The 17,338-nt window shown below is 42.1% G+C and overlaps 1 protein-coding gene across 2 annotated transcripts in view; it reads left to right on the top strand.

The window, feature by feature from the left end:
• The window catches only part of WNK3 (WNK lysine deficient protein kinase 3), a 217,239-nt gene extending 200,169 nt beyond the window's left edge, over positions 1-17,070 (top strand). For both annotated transcript variants that reach the window (XM_068248302.1, XM_068248303.1), the window contains exons 22-24: positions 4,326-4,537; positions 9,256-9,458; positions 12,226-17,070. In XM_068248302.1, the coding sequence (XP_068104403.1) occupies positions 4,326-4,537; positions 9,256-9,458; positions 12,226-12,540 (730 nt within the window). In that variant the 3' untranslated portion in view covers positions 12,541-17,070. The remainder of the gene's footprint in view (positions 1-4,325; positions 4,538-9,255; positions 9,459-12,225) is intronic.
• The last annotated feature ends 268 nt before the right edge of the window (positions 17,071-17,338 follow it).

Raw genomic sequence — 17,338 nt, 5'->3', positions numbered from 1 at the left:
AATTACAATGCTGCTAAGAAGATCATGTACATTTGGCCCTGTCCATAATAAATCATGACCACGCCCACCTTCCGTTGCATTGTCACGCCCTTTTTTTACCGCAATCATGGGATGTGTGGGCCCCAGGTTGAAATTTCTTTGGTGGGCCCCCAGTGTCCCAGTCCGACCCTGGTGTGAACTGTATGCCCAGCTCCTAATGTTGTGTTAATATATATAGGGACCCTTCTGGGTGATTGCTTTCTGATCAATGCTGTTTTGTTCTCAGTTTTAAAAAGCAGAGTGCCATTTTAAGATTATAAACTGGCAGTATTTTTTCTTTACAGTACAGGAAAGTGCTGTGATTATTGTAAGTAGAAATGTCATCCACTAGCTTTATCAGCACTAAAATTATCAAAAAGGCAAAAAATAGATCCGCAATTATATAAGAAAACACGAAATCTCTGTATAGCCAGACATATTCAATTACAATGGGCACAAAGAGCCAAAGTTGTCATGCTTCGGACCTTAAAATGTACCTCAGGTAAAACCTGCAAGAAAAAAAACCAAATGCTTACCTAGGTAAAGCGAAGTCTCTGGATAGTCCAGAGTCTTCCTGTGTCCTCCTCCTCCTCACCATTGTAGCGCACAGCACTGGACAAAAAGCTTCTGCACTCTCCACTGTGTACGACCAGGGCTGTACTGTGCCTGCACAGGTATGGAGACGCCTGCGAGGTGAGCTGGAACTGCATGTACACAAGAAACTCCTTGTTACTGAAAAGGTGAGGCCATACTCACGCAGGCAGTACATCAGTCCTTGTGTATGAAGAGGAACGCTGCTGTGATGTTCCAGAGGGTCCTAGGCTGTGGGGGAGGGCAAGGAGGACACAAAAAGCCTCTGGAGGATTCCTAGGTAAGTATCTGTATTTTGCTGCAGCTTTCACCTCGGGCTGCCTGTAAGTAATGACCGATTGGTCTGAAACTTGTCCGCTTTTGGTTTTGTCTTTTTATTGTATAAATATGTCAAAGAAATGTTGTATTTTCCAACATTTTTTGCCTTTTTGGACATTTTAGGTGTGTGTGTAGGGGTGTGTGTGTGTGTGTAGGGGTGTGTGTAGGGGTGTGTGTGTGTGTGTGTAGGGGTGTGTGTGTAGGGGTGTGTGTGTCTAGGATTTTTTTTTTGAGAGACACTAAAAGGAACCTAAGAACCCCTTTACATAGAGTGTGGTAAGATTGGACAACATTGTACAGACTAGCTTCCTAACAGCATGTCTGTACAGTAGTCATTCTGAAACTGGCTTCACTAGGATGATTTGAACCACAAGGAATATTGCCATCTGAGAGGGCTGCACCCAGAGGCCTAATGCTAGCCAAACATTTTGAAAGGTTAAGTAACTCACCTGTCTTTCCAATTCATTCCTACTTGTACCTTAGTGCATCTAATTTCCATGGCTTCCCCACAACTTAGCTGTGTTTCTGAACCTGTGACCTTGCAGCGCTGGGTCAAATCCCACACTGGGCACTAGCTGCATGGAGTTTGCATGTTCTCCCCATGTCTGCATTGGTTTTTTCCAGGCGCACCAATTTCCTCCCACATCCCAAAAACATACAGATAATTGGTTTCCCCCTAAATTGGCCCTAGACTATGTTGGTCATATGAGCATGTAGGGATTAGATTATGAGCTCCTCTGAGGACAGTCAGTGACATGACTATGTACTCTGTAATGTGCAGCAGAAGATGTCAGTGCTATATAAATACATAATAATTATATGGTAGGACATTAGACTGTGATTAATAATTGGAAGATTTGTATAGCCATTTTCTCCTGTTGGACTCAAAGGGCTCAAGAGCTGCAGTCACTGGGACTCAAGAGGCCACCCTGTAGTGTTAGGAAGTCTTGCCATGAACTCCTTACTGAATAGGTACTGACTGTAGCCAGGATTCAAACCCTGGTCTCCCATGTCAAAGGCAGTGCCCTTAACCAGCACACTATCCAGCCACCGCCAGTGACATGACTATGTACTCTGTAAAGTGCTGCAGAAGATGTCACTGCTATATAAATACATAATAATAATATGGTAGGATATTAGACTATGACTATGGTAGGATTAGATTGTTAGCTCCTCTGAGGACAGTCATTGACATGACTATTTAATCTGTAAAGTGCTGCAGAAGATGTCAGTGCTATATAAATGCATAATAATAATAAAAATAATCAGGTTGCTCATGCCGATGGGGGAAACATGGAAGCTTGAGGAGGAAATGTGTTGGGTGGGTGGGGGAACGGATGAGGGGAGGGGGTGTTAATTAAGATGCTGTTGGTTGGGGGGCGGTTGGGGAAAGTTGGCCTTGTGTGGCAAAAAGTACAAATCCGGCCCTGATAGTAGATCTACATTTCATTTGTTTCCTAAGTAGCCAGCAGTGCTTGGAAGAAATCTCAAGTCAATATTCATATTTGTGATAATACTTTCTCTGCTCTGATATTATTCACTTGTGGTTTTTAAAATCATGTGACCAGGGATAAGCTATGCCCTTTTATATGTCTTGAGGCAGTCACTGGTGGTTTACCAAAATAAGAACTTAGGAAGTGAACAGCAGCAGACACTATTTTCAATAGCATAGGATCCCCAGATCCCACACTCACTGTCTGCATACATCTCATGTGCTCACGGACATTACACCTTGGACTGGTAATTATACAGTGTTACTGTATAAAGTTTTACTCGCCTGGGGCTTCTCCCAGCCACTAGAAGTCTATCGGGTCCCACATCGAAGTTCCGCTCTGTTCCAGGCTGGCGCTGTCCCCTTTGTAAGATTGTGACTAGCGGTGGGTCATGGTCTTATGCGCATGTGCGGGCCTCTCGTCATCGTGTTCCCATGGCTGGGAGCGCTCTACCTTTTTGCAGTTTACAGACTTGAACTGTTCAATGCAAAGTGCTCACCTGGCCATGGGAGTGTGATCACGAGAGGCAAGCCCCGCGCATGCACAGGCAATGTGGGTCGCGATCTTACGGAGGGGACAGCGGCAGCCTGGAGTAGAGTTGTACTTTGGCGTTGTATCCAATAGACTTCTAGAGACTGAATGAAGCCCAAGATTAGCAAAACTTTTCCTTTTTTTTTAGGTAGCCTCAGTTATTACAACACAATGTTTTAGTCAAGCGAGTTGTATGTGGTCCGGTGTTAGTCATGGAGAAAATATGAAGACATAACAAAAGCAGTTTAGGTAATACTTTTAATTACTAATGTACATTTCCTTGCAAGCTGTCAAAACTTCAAAAGGAACTAAGCAACACGGTAAAATTGTTTAAAATTAGCCTCCCCATATGGGAGGTTATTAATAGGGTGTGCTATTGGAGGGGTAGTGGTTGGTGCGAGTATCATTACTTTCCTACAGGTGCTGCTCCTCCAGTCCACGGCCCGCAAGGAATGAGCCATCTACTACCAGCCACAACAGCTGCAGTTTGTACATTCCCGGCAGTGTTATGCACGCGGCAATGCATGCTGGGAAGTGTAGGACTATATACAAGGATGTAGATGCACACCCAGAGGGTCACTGGGGAGTGCAATAGTCAGCCTGTCAGAGCACCTACAGGCACTCTTGCAGTATTTCCAAAAACGAACAGCAGGGACATGGACTGATCTGTGCCGACAAGATGACGTCCATGCAGCATCTTTGAATACTTGCCATAATGTACCTGGCCTTGGAAAAGGACTTTTCATGCAGGGATTGATTCACCAAGGACTTTTGGCTGTGTTGGTACTATTAGTTGTCACTGTCAAACTATTCTGCAAATTTCAGGCATATGTGACTTGAAGCGCTGATCATTTTTGGAAATACTATGAGATGTAGGACTCAGGGACTACATCTCGTGGCATGCATTGCAGCGCACGCATACATCATTGCTGGGAAGTTGCCTGCTGCAGGTACTTCTGCCGGTCAGGTGTGGAAAAGTTGGCACATTCATATTATTATAATTGCATTTATGTGATTCATTTGCTTTATCCATTTCATGCCATTGACTGAGGACGTGCATGAGTGTGCATGCACGCTCCAGTGGTGTGTGTGCACTTTGGCAGTATAGCTGAAGTTATATACAAGTCCTATTTGCACTAAAGGTGCGCAAATAGGACTATTTTTAACGTCAATTTTGCAGGAAGTGGTAAAGTATGCACATTTTTTTTACTCTCCTAAACTAAATGGTTTCTAAAGTTTCACAATAGATGTCCGGTACTGTATATAATACATTTTGTAGATAGCAATTGCTTTCTGACCTTTTACAGTCTTTTATATAGTATTGTAGTGTTAAAGTTGTAAAATTCGTTAATTTGCTGTTTATTCCCTCTCTAGGCACATTCATGAGGTTGTGACTTTACAGGCCCAACAAAACCGAGAGCTGGAGGAAGTATATGCGCGCTTACGTTCATACAGAGAGGGCAAAGCACAGTCCTCTGACACCCCTTCCCAACCAATGTCCCCGCGTCGCCCCAGGTCACTAAAGAGTAAACAGCGGAGCCGCACACATTCCCTGACTCACATGGACAATGGGATTGGAAACTCAGGTAGGTTGTCATATGTCTGGTAAAGCTTTAATAATGATTCAAACCTTTGTAACAAATGTACGTAGGAAGTTAAATGTATCTACAGATGTAAAGAGTGATAATTGGGAGTGGCCTGTTCTGCTGTTTCAGCTGTAAATTTAACAGTTCATGGTATAGCCATGAACGCGTTAATGTCTTGGCCAGGACACTATCTGCGTGGTGTTTATATGTTTTTGTTTTTTCATATTTACATGGGTTTTCTTCCACATCCAAAAACAACCATGCTAATAAATGGTTCAATCTCAAAATTGGCTTTAGACTGTGGCAGAGACATAGGGCTGTCATTGTAATTAGATTGTAAGCTTCTCTGGTGATATGACTATATAGTCAAGGATATTCTTCCTATTCAGTAAGTGGTTCTTGGGTGAGACTCACTAACACTGCTACTGCCTACTGAGTGCACTCTAGTGGCTGCCTCGCAAGCTCTTTGAGTCCACCAGGAGAAAAGCGCTATACAAATGCTGGAATTATTAATACTCTTTAAAGCACTGCGGATGGTATCAGCGTTATAAAATAGCAAAGAGTTGCAGGATACAAGCCAATTTTCGCCACACCGCTTGTTAAAAAAAAAAAAAGCTCTTAACACCAAATCTGCTCTACACAGCTGACAGTGTCATTACATCAGTTCTTCCTGAGGGGGTAGTGATGGGGGCTGGCTGTTATCTGCTCTCTTCTTACTGCTAGTGGGTAGGATGGAGGCGCCCAATGTGCATTCTATTTTAGTATTTTTAAATACAAATAAATTATATAATAAAAAAAGAGGACATTAGAGGCGCCTACACTCTATCCCCTATGCTATCAAGGCATTTTGTATTGACCTGAGGAAGCGGGCCATGACCCGTGAAAAGCGTTGTCATTTTTGCATAAAAACTTTTTTCCAGTTGAACTGGTGTCTGTATCTTCTGGAGAGGTAAGCTATTACCTCTTTTTATTATATAGTTTATTTGTATTTAAAAATACTAAGAGAGAATGCACATTGGTTGCCTCCATCCTACCCACTACCAGACAAGACCTCCTTTGGAGTTAATAGCTTTGCAGTTTTTGAAAAGTCTATCGTACTACAGGAGAGCGACCATCCAGTATCCAGCAGGATCTGGAGTACTGAGCAGGGACAGTTAATTCCCTGCAGGCCTATATGGTGGTTGCAGGAACTGCAACTCACCTTGGTGAGTATATATTTAAATGTATCCTCCCTATACTTAAAGTGAACCTAAAGTCAGAATGAAAAAATGAGTTTAACTCACCTGGGGCTTCCCTCAGCCCCCTGAAGCTGATCGGTGCCCACGCTGACTCCATCAGATGTCCCTGGACCGGCCGGCGGCGACTTCCGGTTTCGCCGTCACCAGCCGATAGGCTGGGAACGCGAGTGATTCTCCGCGTTCCCAGCCAGAATAGCGCCCCCCTATGCTGCTATTGCGGCCTCCCTATGCTGCAATAGCAGCATAGGGGACGATATTCTGGCTGGGAACGCGAAGAATCACTCGCGCTCCCAGCCTTTCGGCCGGTGATGGCGAAACCGGAAGTCGCCGCTGGCCGGTCCAGGGACAGCTGATGGAGTCAGCGTGGGCACCGATCAGCTTCAGGGGGCTGAGGGAAGCCACCAGGTGAGTTAAACTCATTTTTTCATTCTGACTTTAGGTTCACTTTAACGATACTGTACCATTGGGCTCCCGGTCTCTCCCTACTTCTCACCTAGGTATTCTTGGCCCGTACAAGAATCTCCAAAGAAAAAAAACTCTTCTTACTGCGATCAGCCTACTGTGTCTCTGGCTTCTCACAGCTACAAAGTTACTAAATTAACATGTTCTATTCATTCCAGCTTCACAATATTTACAGCCTGATAATTTAGTTACATGTGAGAAGTCTGCAGTATGTGAGCTTAAAAAATCAGCTGTGTCTGAGGCACGGATGGCTAATAGCAGTTCCCCATCGCATCCCCCGTCATTAACCCTCCTGGCGGTCAATTGTTCGGTGGCTGCGCGGCCGCGGGAGGTTTTTTAAGCCTATTTTTTTTGCCGCCGGCGATCAAGCCCATCCGGAAATCCCGTTCTAAATGGGATTTCCTTCAGGGCTTCCTCTGTCGCCATGGTGACGTCACAGGGAGTCCCGATCCACCCCATAGCGCAGCCATTGGCCAGGCTGTGCAAGGGGTATGCGGGGGGGGCCTGTATCGCGGCGGGTGGCGGCGCGGCGAGCGGCGGCGATCGACCTGAACACACAGCAAAGTGCTTGCTGCGTGTTCTAAAAAAAAAAAATTATGAAAATCGGCCCAGCAGAGCCTGAGAAATCCTCCGTGGTGGCTTACCCCGCCAAGAAGGTTAAGAGCTAATGTAATGATGCAAGTCAGCTGTGTACAAAAGCAGATTCTATGATGGGATCTATTTTTTTTTTTTTTTTTAAACACAGGCTGTATGGAGAAAATGATTCAGTCTCTATTAAACAACCAATGCTGGGGATAATGGAACAGCATCACTTTCGCCATGGTGCTCCTTTAAATACCCCACCAGGGTGCATTTCACACTTGTTTTTATAGCTTATGCAATTTGATAAAGGGCAACAGCGTCTGTCATTGCTGCTGTCTTTTACATGCAATAAAAGAACATATAACTACTAAAGTTTGAGTGGTGGCGATCTATTGTGAAGTCTCATCGGTGTACGCCCCTTGGGATACTGGGGCAAGGATCGTGGCACACTGCTGTACTCTGAGTAGTGCTCCACCTTTCTTCTTTGTTCCCCTGATTTTCATTCTGAAATGTATTACTGCTGGGGACATCCTTCGTTCTGCTAGATGATCTGCACAGAATGTGAATTACTGAGTTCTATGCACAGTGGGCGATATTGCTTGTTTAGCAGTTAGAAATGCAACCACAATGCAACAAGGATCACCGACTGCAAATTGTCAGGACTGTGGGAGGGGTTCTCTTGGCGGGAAACCCCCCCCCCCCCCCCCCCCCTCCCAACTGCCCTAGTTGAGTAAAGGTATGAAGTTCAATCCTGAGTAAAAGTTCCTCTTTAAAGAGAAACTCCGACCAAGATTTGAACTTTATCATAATCAGTAGCTGATACCCCCTTTTACATGAAAAATCTATTCCTTTTCACAAACAGACCATCAGGGGGCTCTGTATAAGGCCTCTTGCACACTGCAAGCAATTCAGATTCAGATTCCGCTTTTTAATCTGTTTTTACTTCCGATTCAGATTCAGATTTGCAGTTTGCTCCTTGCACACTGCAAATCTGAATCTGAATCGGAGGTAAAAACTGATTAAAAAGCGGAATCTGAATCTGATTTGCTTGCAGTGTGCAAGAGGCCTGACTGATATTGTGGTGAAACCCCGCCCATAAGAAACTGAGTATGTATTCCTGGCAGTTTCAGTCTGTGAACCTTGCTGCATTGGGCTCTATTCACAAAACTTCTCATAAATAACTTATTTACCACCTAATTAATAAAAATAACCATTCAGCACATTTACACAGTTGTTCCTGATTAAATGTATTTCAATATATCTTTTCTTGCCTTAATTGTATTATATTTTTGTTCTTTGGAAACTTAAAAATGTAACATCGATAAGGTGAAAAAGCTTTGTGAATCATGCCCATTGTGGGAAATAGCTGTTTACAGCTGTTTCCAACTGCCAAGAAAGCAAGCAGCAGCTACATAATCTGCCAACAGTAAAAATGTCACCATGTAATGTCAGAATGTAAATCAGGGGTTTAATTTTGAGGCCATAACAGTATCTAGATGGCCAAGTGCAGGGATTCATACTGGTTAGTTAAAAATAAAATGGTTTCAACATGCATGCATGATTTTTCTCCTCAGTGCTTTCTATTTTGATGCCAGACTTGGTGACCCCTAACTGCAAAGGAACTCAGGATAGAGGACATACAGGAGAGCGGATGCTACATGAAATGTTGTCCAAAAGGCGTTCATGGGCAGCAGCCAAGAGGCTGAATTGCCTGACAAGTTCATGGTTGGCCTTGTGTGAAAAAGTCCTTCAAGTGGATCTGAGATAAAAGTTTACCCATTGCATAATTGTGCCCCTTACATAAAGTTTATAGGACATTCTTCAAGCCAAATACTTTTTTTTTTTTTTTTTTTAATACCCCAATTTCCTATAAACTAAGCAAGCCTCGCCCACAGCTCCTCTAGCGCCTAGGCCTTCTGAGTCCTATGTAGCAAGTGCTCATGGGAGCTCAGTCTGGGGAGGAGGCAGCTTTCCCCAGAGGCGGCGGCGTAACCAGCCAGAGATTTCGGAGGCAAGGGAGCGGAGAGGGGAGTGGAGTTTTCACAGGCTGAGAGGTGGAGATGCAGAGCAGCTCGCCTGTGTGTAATAAGCAGAATATAGCTGCTCTCGTATCACAGGAAGAAATAATCATATACTGTTGAAGCTGTTTGCAGCTAGATTTTGTGTGTAAACTTTAGATAAGATATATAGACAAGTTACTTGTCATAGTTAGTTTTTCATTTCATATCCACTTTAAACAGATGTGGACTTAGTCTTTTAAAGTGTTCTGCTCTAATGGAGTTGTCCTGTATTTAAGTGTACGTGGGTTAAGGTGTGAATTCTGAATTTTCTTGGAGCAGGATCAGACACATTTGTGTATAGTGGTATATTGTATTGTAGTTTAAAAAAAAGCCGAGATTTAGACGTTATTTAAAGTATGTTGTCTCTGTTTTCCAGACCAGCCGGGTACGGAAAGCAACTCTGATGCTGGACAAAACTCAGTCTCCGAAAAGAAAAGCATGTTCACAGATGACCTGCATAAACTGGTGGATGATTGGGCAAAGGAGAATGCAGGGAACCTTAATCTGAAACCCAGCCTGAACCAGATCAAACAGAACCAGAGTCGCCCAGACTCCGATAGCTGGAATCGGGTTCATGAGGTAAGAAAGGGACAGGGAACACAGTGATTGCATTCTCATTTGTTTGGACACTTGCACTTGGCTATTATTTTTTGCACAAGTTCTGGTGCTTGTGAAGTAGTTTTTTTTTTTTTTGCTACATTGGGATTATTTTAGTGCCTGTGTTTAATTAATCAGTCATTGGCATTTAAAGGGGTTCTGTGGGGGTGTGTTGAAGATAAAAACACACATACCTGGGGCTTCTATCAGCCCCCTGTAGCAGTAATGTCCCATGCCGTCCTCCTCCGATCCCCCATTCCCTGCTGCCGGACAATTATTCATGATTTATTTATGATGCGCGCGGGAGCGTGCAGGCGCGCAGCCGCAGGTGGATGGCATGCTGCGCTAGACCAGGGCCGACGGTGGAGAACGGCGGTTTAGAGGAGGACGGCATGGGATATTAAAGGATAAGGATAATGAAAGGGAAGTATCAGTTAAAGTTGCATGTTAGAAAGGAGGGTTAGCATAAAGAGATTGGGTGGGAAGAGGTTGTGTGTTGTTACATACACACACACACCTACACACACACACACACACACCTACACACACACCCCTACACACACACCCCTACACACACACCTATACACCTACACACACACACCTACACACACACACATCTACACACACACATCTACACACACACACCTACATACACACACCTACATACACACACCTACACACACACACCTACACACACACACATCTACACACACACCTACATATATCTCTGACAAACATGGGTACATACAAGATACAAAAGGTTAAGAGAGCCCTACCCTTGCATGCTTAGAGTCTTAAGGAATAAGGGAACAAGAAGTGGGGTAGTATACAATATGTATACCTAGAGGCACTGTGTTTAGGTTATGCTGTATTTAGTAAGGAGCAAAACTAGGCCAGAAGTTGAAGGGGTGTAGCCAAAGTTAAAGCCTATGCTTTGTTAGTTTTATAGGTTTAGGCATCAGGAAGTGGTTAATGCTGATCGCAGGCGATTTGCGATTGGCGCTAATCGCAAAACGCGTTACATGCAGCATTTTGCCGCTATTCTGGAGCGATTGTGGTACAGTTCTGATTGCAATCTCTCTGAATTGCGGAAGTGTAAGCTGTGAATTTACAGCGCTAATCGTGGTAAAATCACCAGCGCAAAACTGTAGCGCTTAGTTTTGCAATTTATAGCGTGAATAGGCCCTCTGAAACAACAAAAGTACGCTGAAAATAATGTTGCTGAACTACTTGGCGATGGCAGGCTCTGGAGCCTTTATGGACCAGAGCCCTTTTGCAATTTTGCACTTCCTGATCACTATGATTGGCTCACAGTAATCAGGAGGTCAGGCACCAGTGAAAATGGCACCTGACCGATGTATGGAACTCAGCTGTCCTTAGGCAGCAAGCTTAGCTCTGTCCCAGCAGGGGCGTGCGATCGAGTCCTGTGCATGGGAGCCACCGGTGTTACAATTACGCTGCAGCAAGCTTAGACAGCAACTAGTACGGCATAGTTTTAACATGTAGTGGTCCTGAACGGGCTAAAGTGGCCACACACAATACAATTTTTTACATTACTTTTCAATTAAAAAATTACAATACATTTTTCTGATTGTAACATTTCCAAAAACTGATCGATGTATCACACACTTGTTAAATGTTTCCTCAATTATGACAAAAAAATGATAGAAAACATTGGAAAAATTGCTTGGGATCTACATATACATCAAGCATTTGACATTCTACCCCACACCTTCCAACCAAAAAAATTTATCAGAAAAATCCACCACTTCTGATCTTGTATTGTAAAAAAAAATAAAAAAAAAAAAAATGGAAATTTGATCAGATTTCTCAAACGAATGAAAAAAATAATTCTGTTCAACCGAACTTTTTTTTTTTATCAAATTGTTGTTAAATTGGGTAATTTTATTCCATAGTTTTTAGCCACCTTTAGCTGAAGCAATGCACAGGCACCAAAATCAAATATGCATCATTTTTGTATAGTTTTCCTGGAATGATTTATATATAGTTTTATATTGTTTTCACTTGCCAGATGTTAAAAGGTATTTTCTAGTTAAGATTAGAACAGGTTATTGAAGTGCTAAAACATAGATTAGGGTTGCATATCAGCTTGGCAAGAACAGCCTTAAAAGTAATTCAGAATCATATCACTTCAGACTACATTTAGAGATGAATGTATTAAACAAAATATTTTCTCTAAATCTGCTGAAGATTTATATACAAAAGTTAATTTTACATGTATAAGCATAATATGTATATGCACAATTTAAAGTGTACCTGAAGGGAAAAAAGTGCTCCTACGGGGGGTACTTGCCTCAAGAGGGGGAAGCTTCAGAATTGAAAAGAAGTTTCCCCAAGCGTCATTCTCAGGCCTGTTTCAGCACTTGGACCCTATCTGTCATGTGCACTAGCACGGACCGCTCGGCTTTCTTTGGAAAAAAGCTGGGCCTGTGCTACTGTGCAAACAACTCTTCCGGGGCCCCAGCATTAGAACGGCTTGATGTAGGATTACAGGGAAGCCTCTATAGGATCCAGAGGCTTCACCCTCCCAAGGTCAGTACTAAAAACGCTGCATTGCAAACCTCCCAGGTTTGCTTTAAATACTGTATTCTAAAACACATTTGTGTGAATAGGTTCATATCATCAGAAGCATGCATTGTTTTGAGAAACAAGTGTAACTATTGTGTGACATATTCTATGTGACATGCATGTTTTATTTGGTGTATTTATGTACGTATTTTTTCCCCAGAATTCATCATCTGCCTCAGGCTACCCACCCACTTGGATGCCCACAATATCTCCGATTCACGGGACTGTTCCAGCCGCTATCCCTCAGTCTCTTGTACTGCCCAATTTTGCACCAGGAGGAATGCCACCATACCCAGGACAACATGCCTGTCAGTTCAATGCAATGAGCTCCTCTGGCTACCCAGTACAGTGGCCTACACAGACGCAAGGCCATCCTGCACAGCATCTTGCAGCATACCAGCCCGGAATTGCGATGCAAGCATTCCCCTCTGCTACAGCCCAAAAAGCTGCTACAATCCCGTCATCCCCAAAATGAATCCCAGACAAGACATTGGACTATTCTTTGGGATCTGCCTATCTTCCCGTACCAATTTCATCATAAACCCACTTTTTGTTTATTTTTTTCCTTTTTTTGTCATTTCCCAAGTAAAGATTGGGCGGGATGCAAAGAGTGTGCAGTAATTCTGTTATCTGTCTTGGGGATGTTATTTTTTTTTCTCTTCATGAAGTGCTGTGTTGTGTGAATCGGATTTACATGTAGCTAATCTGCTACACCTAGTCACTCTACGATGTGGTTCACTTTTTACATGTATCATGGATTAAAAAAAAGAAAAAAATACTTCTATTTATGAGGGAATTCCTGGTGCCATATTGGTTAATGAATGTGTCCCAGCCTACAAAACAAGCTGCAGCCAATCAAATCACTGGGTGAAATGTGTGGGGGAAAATTCCCGTGACTGCATTCTCCAAACAGCACCCCAGCCTTTTTGTACAGGGTTGCACACAGCACAACCATATCCTGTCTTTTTACTGGAAAACCCGCTTGTGGCTTCACAGTTGTCTATTATTCCTCTGTGTCAGTGAGTGGAACGAACAACAAAGTCCCCCAGAAATATGTTTTCTGTTGTCGTTATCGTTTAAGTGGAACATTTCCTTATGTTACGCTAATATGCCTTTTGTTCCTTTCTTTTTATTTCTTTTGTTTTTTCAAACAGTGTGACAAATTACCCCATTGTGGACTGTTCTGTAGCAGTGGTATTTTTCACCAGCTGAAGGAAAATGTGAATGGTTTATGGTGTTTATAAACTTTGTTGGTGACTTTTTTTCCCTGCACAGGTTAAATGATGTCTCCTACACGCTTTATTTTCTGCATTGCCTTTATCATTGGTGACTTTAGCTTATCTGCCTCTGCGACAGGGGTTGTTTAAATCTATCATCTGTTTTTAGGCCTTTCTCTGGAATACAGCATCTACCGTCTTCTCCAGCTCTTCACCTGCATGCGTTACCCCAAGTACCTGTAAACAACGAGGCCTTCTTGCTTCTGTCTTTCGCACAACTGCTGCTTCTGCTTCACCCGCAGACTCTCTCTGTGCCTTGGGGGATGTTTTACATTTCACCATCTCTGATGACATAACCTGCCAGATTGTCTCATGCTGTGCCTAGGCACCACGGATGGGCTAAAAAGCAGTTTATGTTCAACTTGCTTGTAGATTGGATTCATACTTGAATTTATTTTGTTCCAGCTTTGACCATTCCCTCTTTTTTCCCTTTTAAAAAGAGGGCTATATTAATACATTAAGCACACAACTTTGTTACGTAGAATAGCAGTTTTTAAGCCTAATCAACTTTTGCACACCAGGTGGAAGTCATCCTATTGTAGAAGGTCCTGGGGACTCCAGCAGCTCCCTGGAGTGTTTATGGAAATACTGACTTACTTTCTTAAAGTTTCTATTTGCATAAAGGTATCTTTTATTTTTTCTTGCACATGGGCCTGTCCTAAGATGCTGAGGCACCGAACGTTACCTTAAGGGGTGCTATGCCTAAAGGTGGGCGGTGACATAGACACTGTGGAGCTCTGGGAAAGCATCTGAGGTGAAGGTGGGTGGCTATGACATAGACACTCTAGGGACCTTTGGGAAAGCATCTGAGATGAAGGTGGGTGGTGGTGACATAGACACTCTGTGGAGCTTTGGAAAAACATCTGAGGTGAAGGTTGGTGGTGGTGACATAGACACTCTGTGGAGCTTTAGTGATGTGTCTGAGATCTGTATTGAGAAGCCACTCCTATTTTTCACCAGAGCAAGATTTGCCGCACAATGGTTTGATTTGAAAACCTTGTGTTCAGGTCACACGAGAATCTTTCAGAAAGTTGTTTTCAAAGCTTAATTGCAGCATGTAGGACTTTCAGTGATCTTGTAATCTGTAACATGTCAGTGAGAAAATCACTGGGAAACGCCAGTGATTGCAGACGCAACACCATGCTGTGGGAAAAGGTTCTTTTATGTAACAGACTTGCAGGCATGAAAAGCTGGTTGACCGTAAGCATAATATAATATGATGTGATTATAATGTGAATTTTCTGAATGGTCATGGCCTCATATTAAAGGCCTGAAATTCCACACTTTTGTTTTGAGCCTTCTTGAAAATGGCTCATATGCTACCCACTACCCTTTGTAGGCACTAATCAGATTGTGTATTAATTGAATGGGCGGGCTGTCTGTGCAGATCTAATAGAACTCATAAAAAGATAACTCCATTCTCCTAGTTTGGTTAAGGCAGTTCCATAGTTGGGTGAAGGAAGAGATCTGTTTTGGATTAAAGTGAACAATCCATTGAGAGCAAACCTGTTATGAGAAATATACCATAGCTGTCATTGCTCATTCTTTCTCAGACTGTGATATATACGCATGTGGCTGTCACACTTGTCCTGTGGCTTCATTACCTAGTGAGGGAGCAATTTGGGACACGTGTGCAGTTCGGGCTTGACAGTCTTCTCTGGCTGCATGCTTATTACAGTACAGTGAAGCCATAGAATATGGGGGTACTAAACTAGCAACTGAAGTTTAAATGGGGGCAGCAGTGCAAGAAGCCATGTTTCTAGCATGACCGCTCTAATCTACTCTTGATGTGTAATGCAAAAAATGCTGATAATTTTTAAACTCCGAGAAGCTACTTTTTATTCATACACAGTTGACAATTCAACAGTAACTGTAAAGTGTTTGCATTGAATGGTTTATGTTTAGGAAATCCACTGTCCATTCTTGTGTAATCATTAAACCTCTCCTGGGTATTGGGGTTAGTTCTGTGAATATAAGCAATTAAATATGGTGTCACCTGCTGAGGGGTTTCTTATTGCATGCGTGGGAGCTTCATTGCTTACCTAGCATTTGGCTTTCAGTGTGTGTGTAAATGAGCATTTGTATTAAGGGTATTTTGTTTATCTGTTCTAGTGGTATTTTACACTAGAATTTAAAATGTCAAAATGGAAAGCTTATTAAAGCAGATAAAATGCAGATTTTCACTGCTGAATAAGATTCCATTCATATTACTAATAATGAACTGAAGAGTTATCCAAAGTGCTTAAAAAAAATCTGCGTCTGAAGCAAAATACACACTCCCATGTATACTAGGTCTTAAAAAAAAAAAAGTCATTTGTGACAGTGTCATTGAGTGACAGTTGCAGACTGTCATTTTGAATTTGGAATGCACTCCTCTTGCTCATAACACCCTTAAACCTCCCATCTCACTGAAACCTTGTGTCGCAAATAGTTTAGGGTAAATGATCCATATAAAGTGAATTGCAAAAAGTTTCACTCTGCCTACAGAATTCCTGTTGTTGCTTTATGTAATAGAATGTACCTTTGTTTTATTTTTTGTTGAGGTGACTATTGATTTTTTTCTTTTTCTGATGTGAATTTTCTTTTAATAATTTTATTTTAATCTACCTCGTTTTGTAGTGCCCATCCTATACTGAGGAAATGCACTTTGACATGGTGTCATATCTGAGAGGATTTTTTTTTCCCCTTTCCTTTTGCCTTCCTTTCTGCTACTTCCTCTGGTTGACTAGAACATACACTGCCACAAAAATGTCCTCAGTATCTGCAGTTGCCTTTCCGCACACTTAGATATTCCCACCATGGGGAATGTTATTTCATCGTATCCAGGTTTTTTTCAGCGAGTTCTGCCACATGGTAAAATTGAGATTTATTTGAGTCTGTTTTAAGTAAAACCTGCATTAAGAAAAATAAAATACTGTACTGGTCCGTTGTAATAATCTCTCAGCAAGTTAAGGTGCATAGGCGGTAAGGTTCTAGGAGCAACAAAGATCCAAAAGTTTGATTTTCTCTTGGATTTTTTTTTTTTTTTGTGTCGGTGTAACACATTTTGACACCCGGACTTTTTTTTTTGTAGGTGTAACAAATTTTGAGACCTGGATAGCTTAATAGTTTGTTTGTTTCACAGGGCTGTTCAGTTATAAGGAACTCATTTGTTTTCTGGACTATACTTTTTTTTTTTTTAATTAAAAAAAAATGTAACCTAGTATTTAAAAAAAAACCTGAAAGTACCCATAGACAGGATGCTTTGGTCAGCTGAAATGGTCCCTATCAGCCCTTTCACTCTTTTGAGAAACTATCTTTCCCAAGAAAGATTGTTTTTATCAGAGCGAAAGATCTTTCGGAGAAGAAACCTGATCTGCTATGACACATTCTTATTTTGGCCAAGTATTATGGAGTGTCTGGTAACCATGGCAACCCACCTAGCCATAAATGGAGAAAAAGTATCCTTACTGCTGCATTGGCTTACACCTGACTAAAGTTTGTTGAAAACAGCGTCGGTAGACCCTGCTTCTGCAGACAGAAGTTTCAAGCCTGGATTATTTTTTCACAGAAAATGCTTTTTATTTTTATTCAGTGATTGTACAATAACAGGAGGGCGCTGTCCAGACAATATGTTTGAATACAGGGCTAATGCTGTAAACACTGTTTCTCGCTGCAACCTTCTCGGGTGGGGTAAACCCCCGTTCCCCACCGTTCAGAAAAAGAATTATAACAATATATTGAGAGGTGCGCTAAACAAATAGATTCTTACTATGTGGGATTGAAAATCTCTTATTTTATTTATTTATACTGCATTAAGTTCGTAATAAAGTGTACACTTTATTACGAACTTAATGCAGTATAAATAAATAAAATAAGAGATTTTCAATCCCACATAGTAAGAATCTATTTGTTCAGCGCACCTCTCAATATATTATTCAGTGATTGTGTTTGACCTTAACCCTAAGTATTTTTTCCTGAAAACTGAGGGTATAAATTCCATTACTGATGGGCTGG

The sequence above is a fragment of the Hyperolius riggenbachi genome, chromosome 8 (assembly GCF_040937935.1).
Source record: "Hyperolius riggenbachi isolate aHypRig1 chromosome 8, aHypRig1.pri, whole genome shotgun sequence".
Taxonomy (NCBI): Eukaryota; Metazoa; Chordata; class Amphibia; order Anura; family Hyperoliidae; genus Hyperolius; species Hyperolius riggenbachi.
This window is presented reverse-complemented; position numbering and strand designations above follow the sequence as displayed.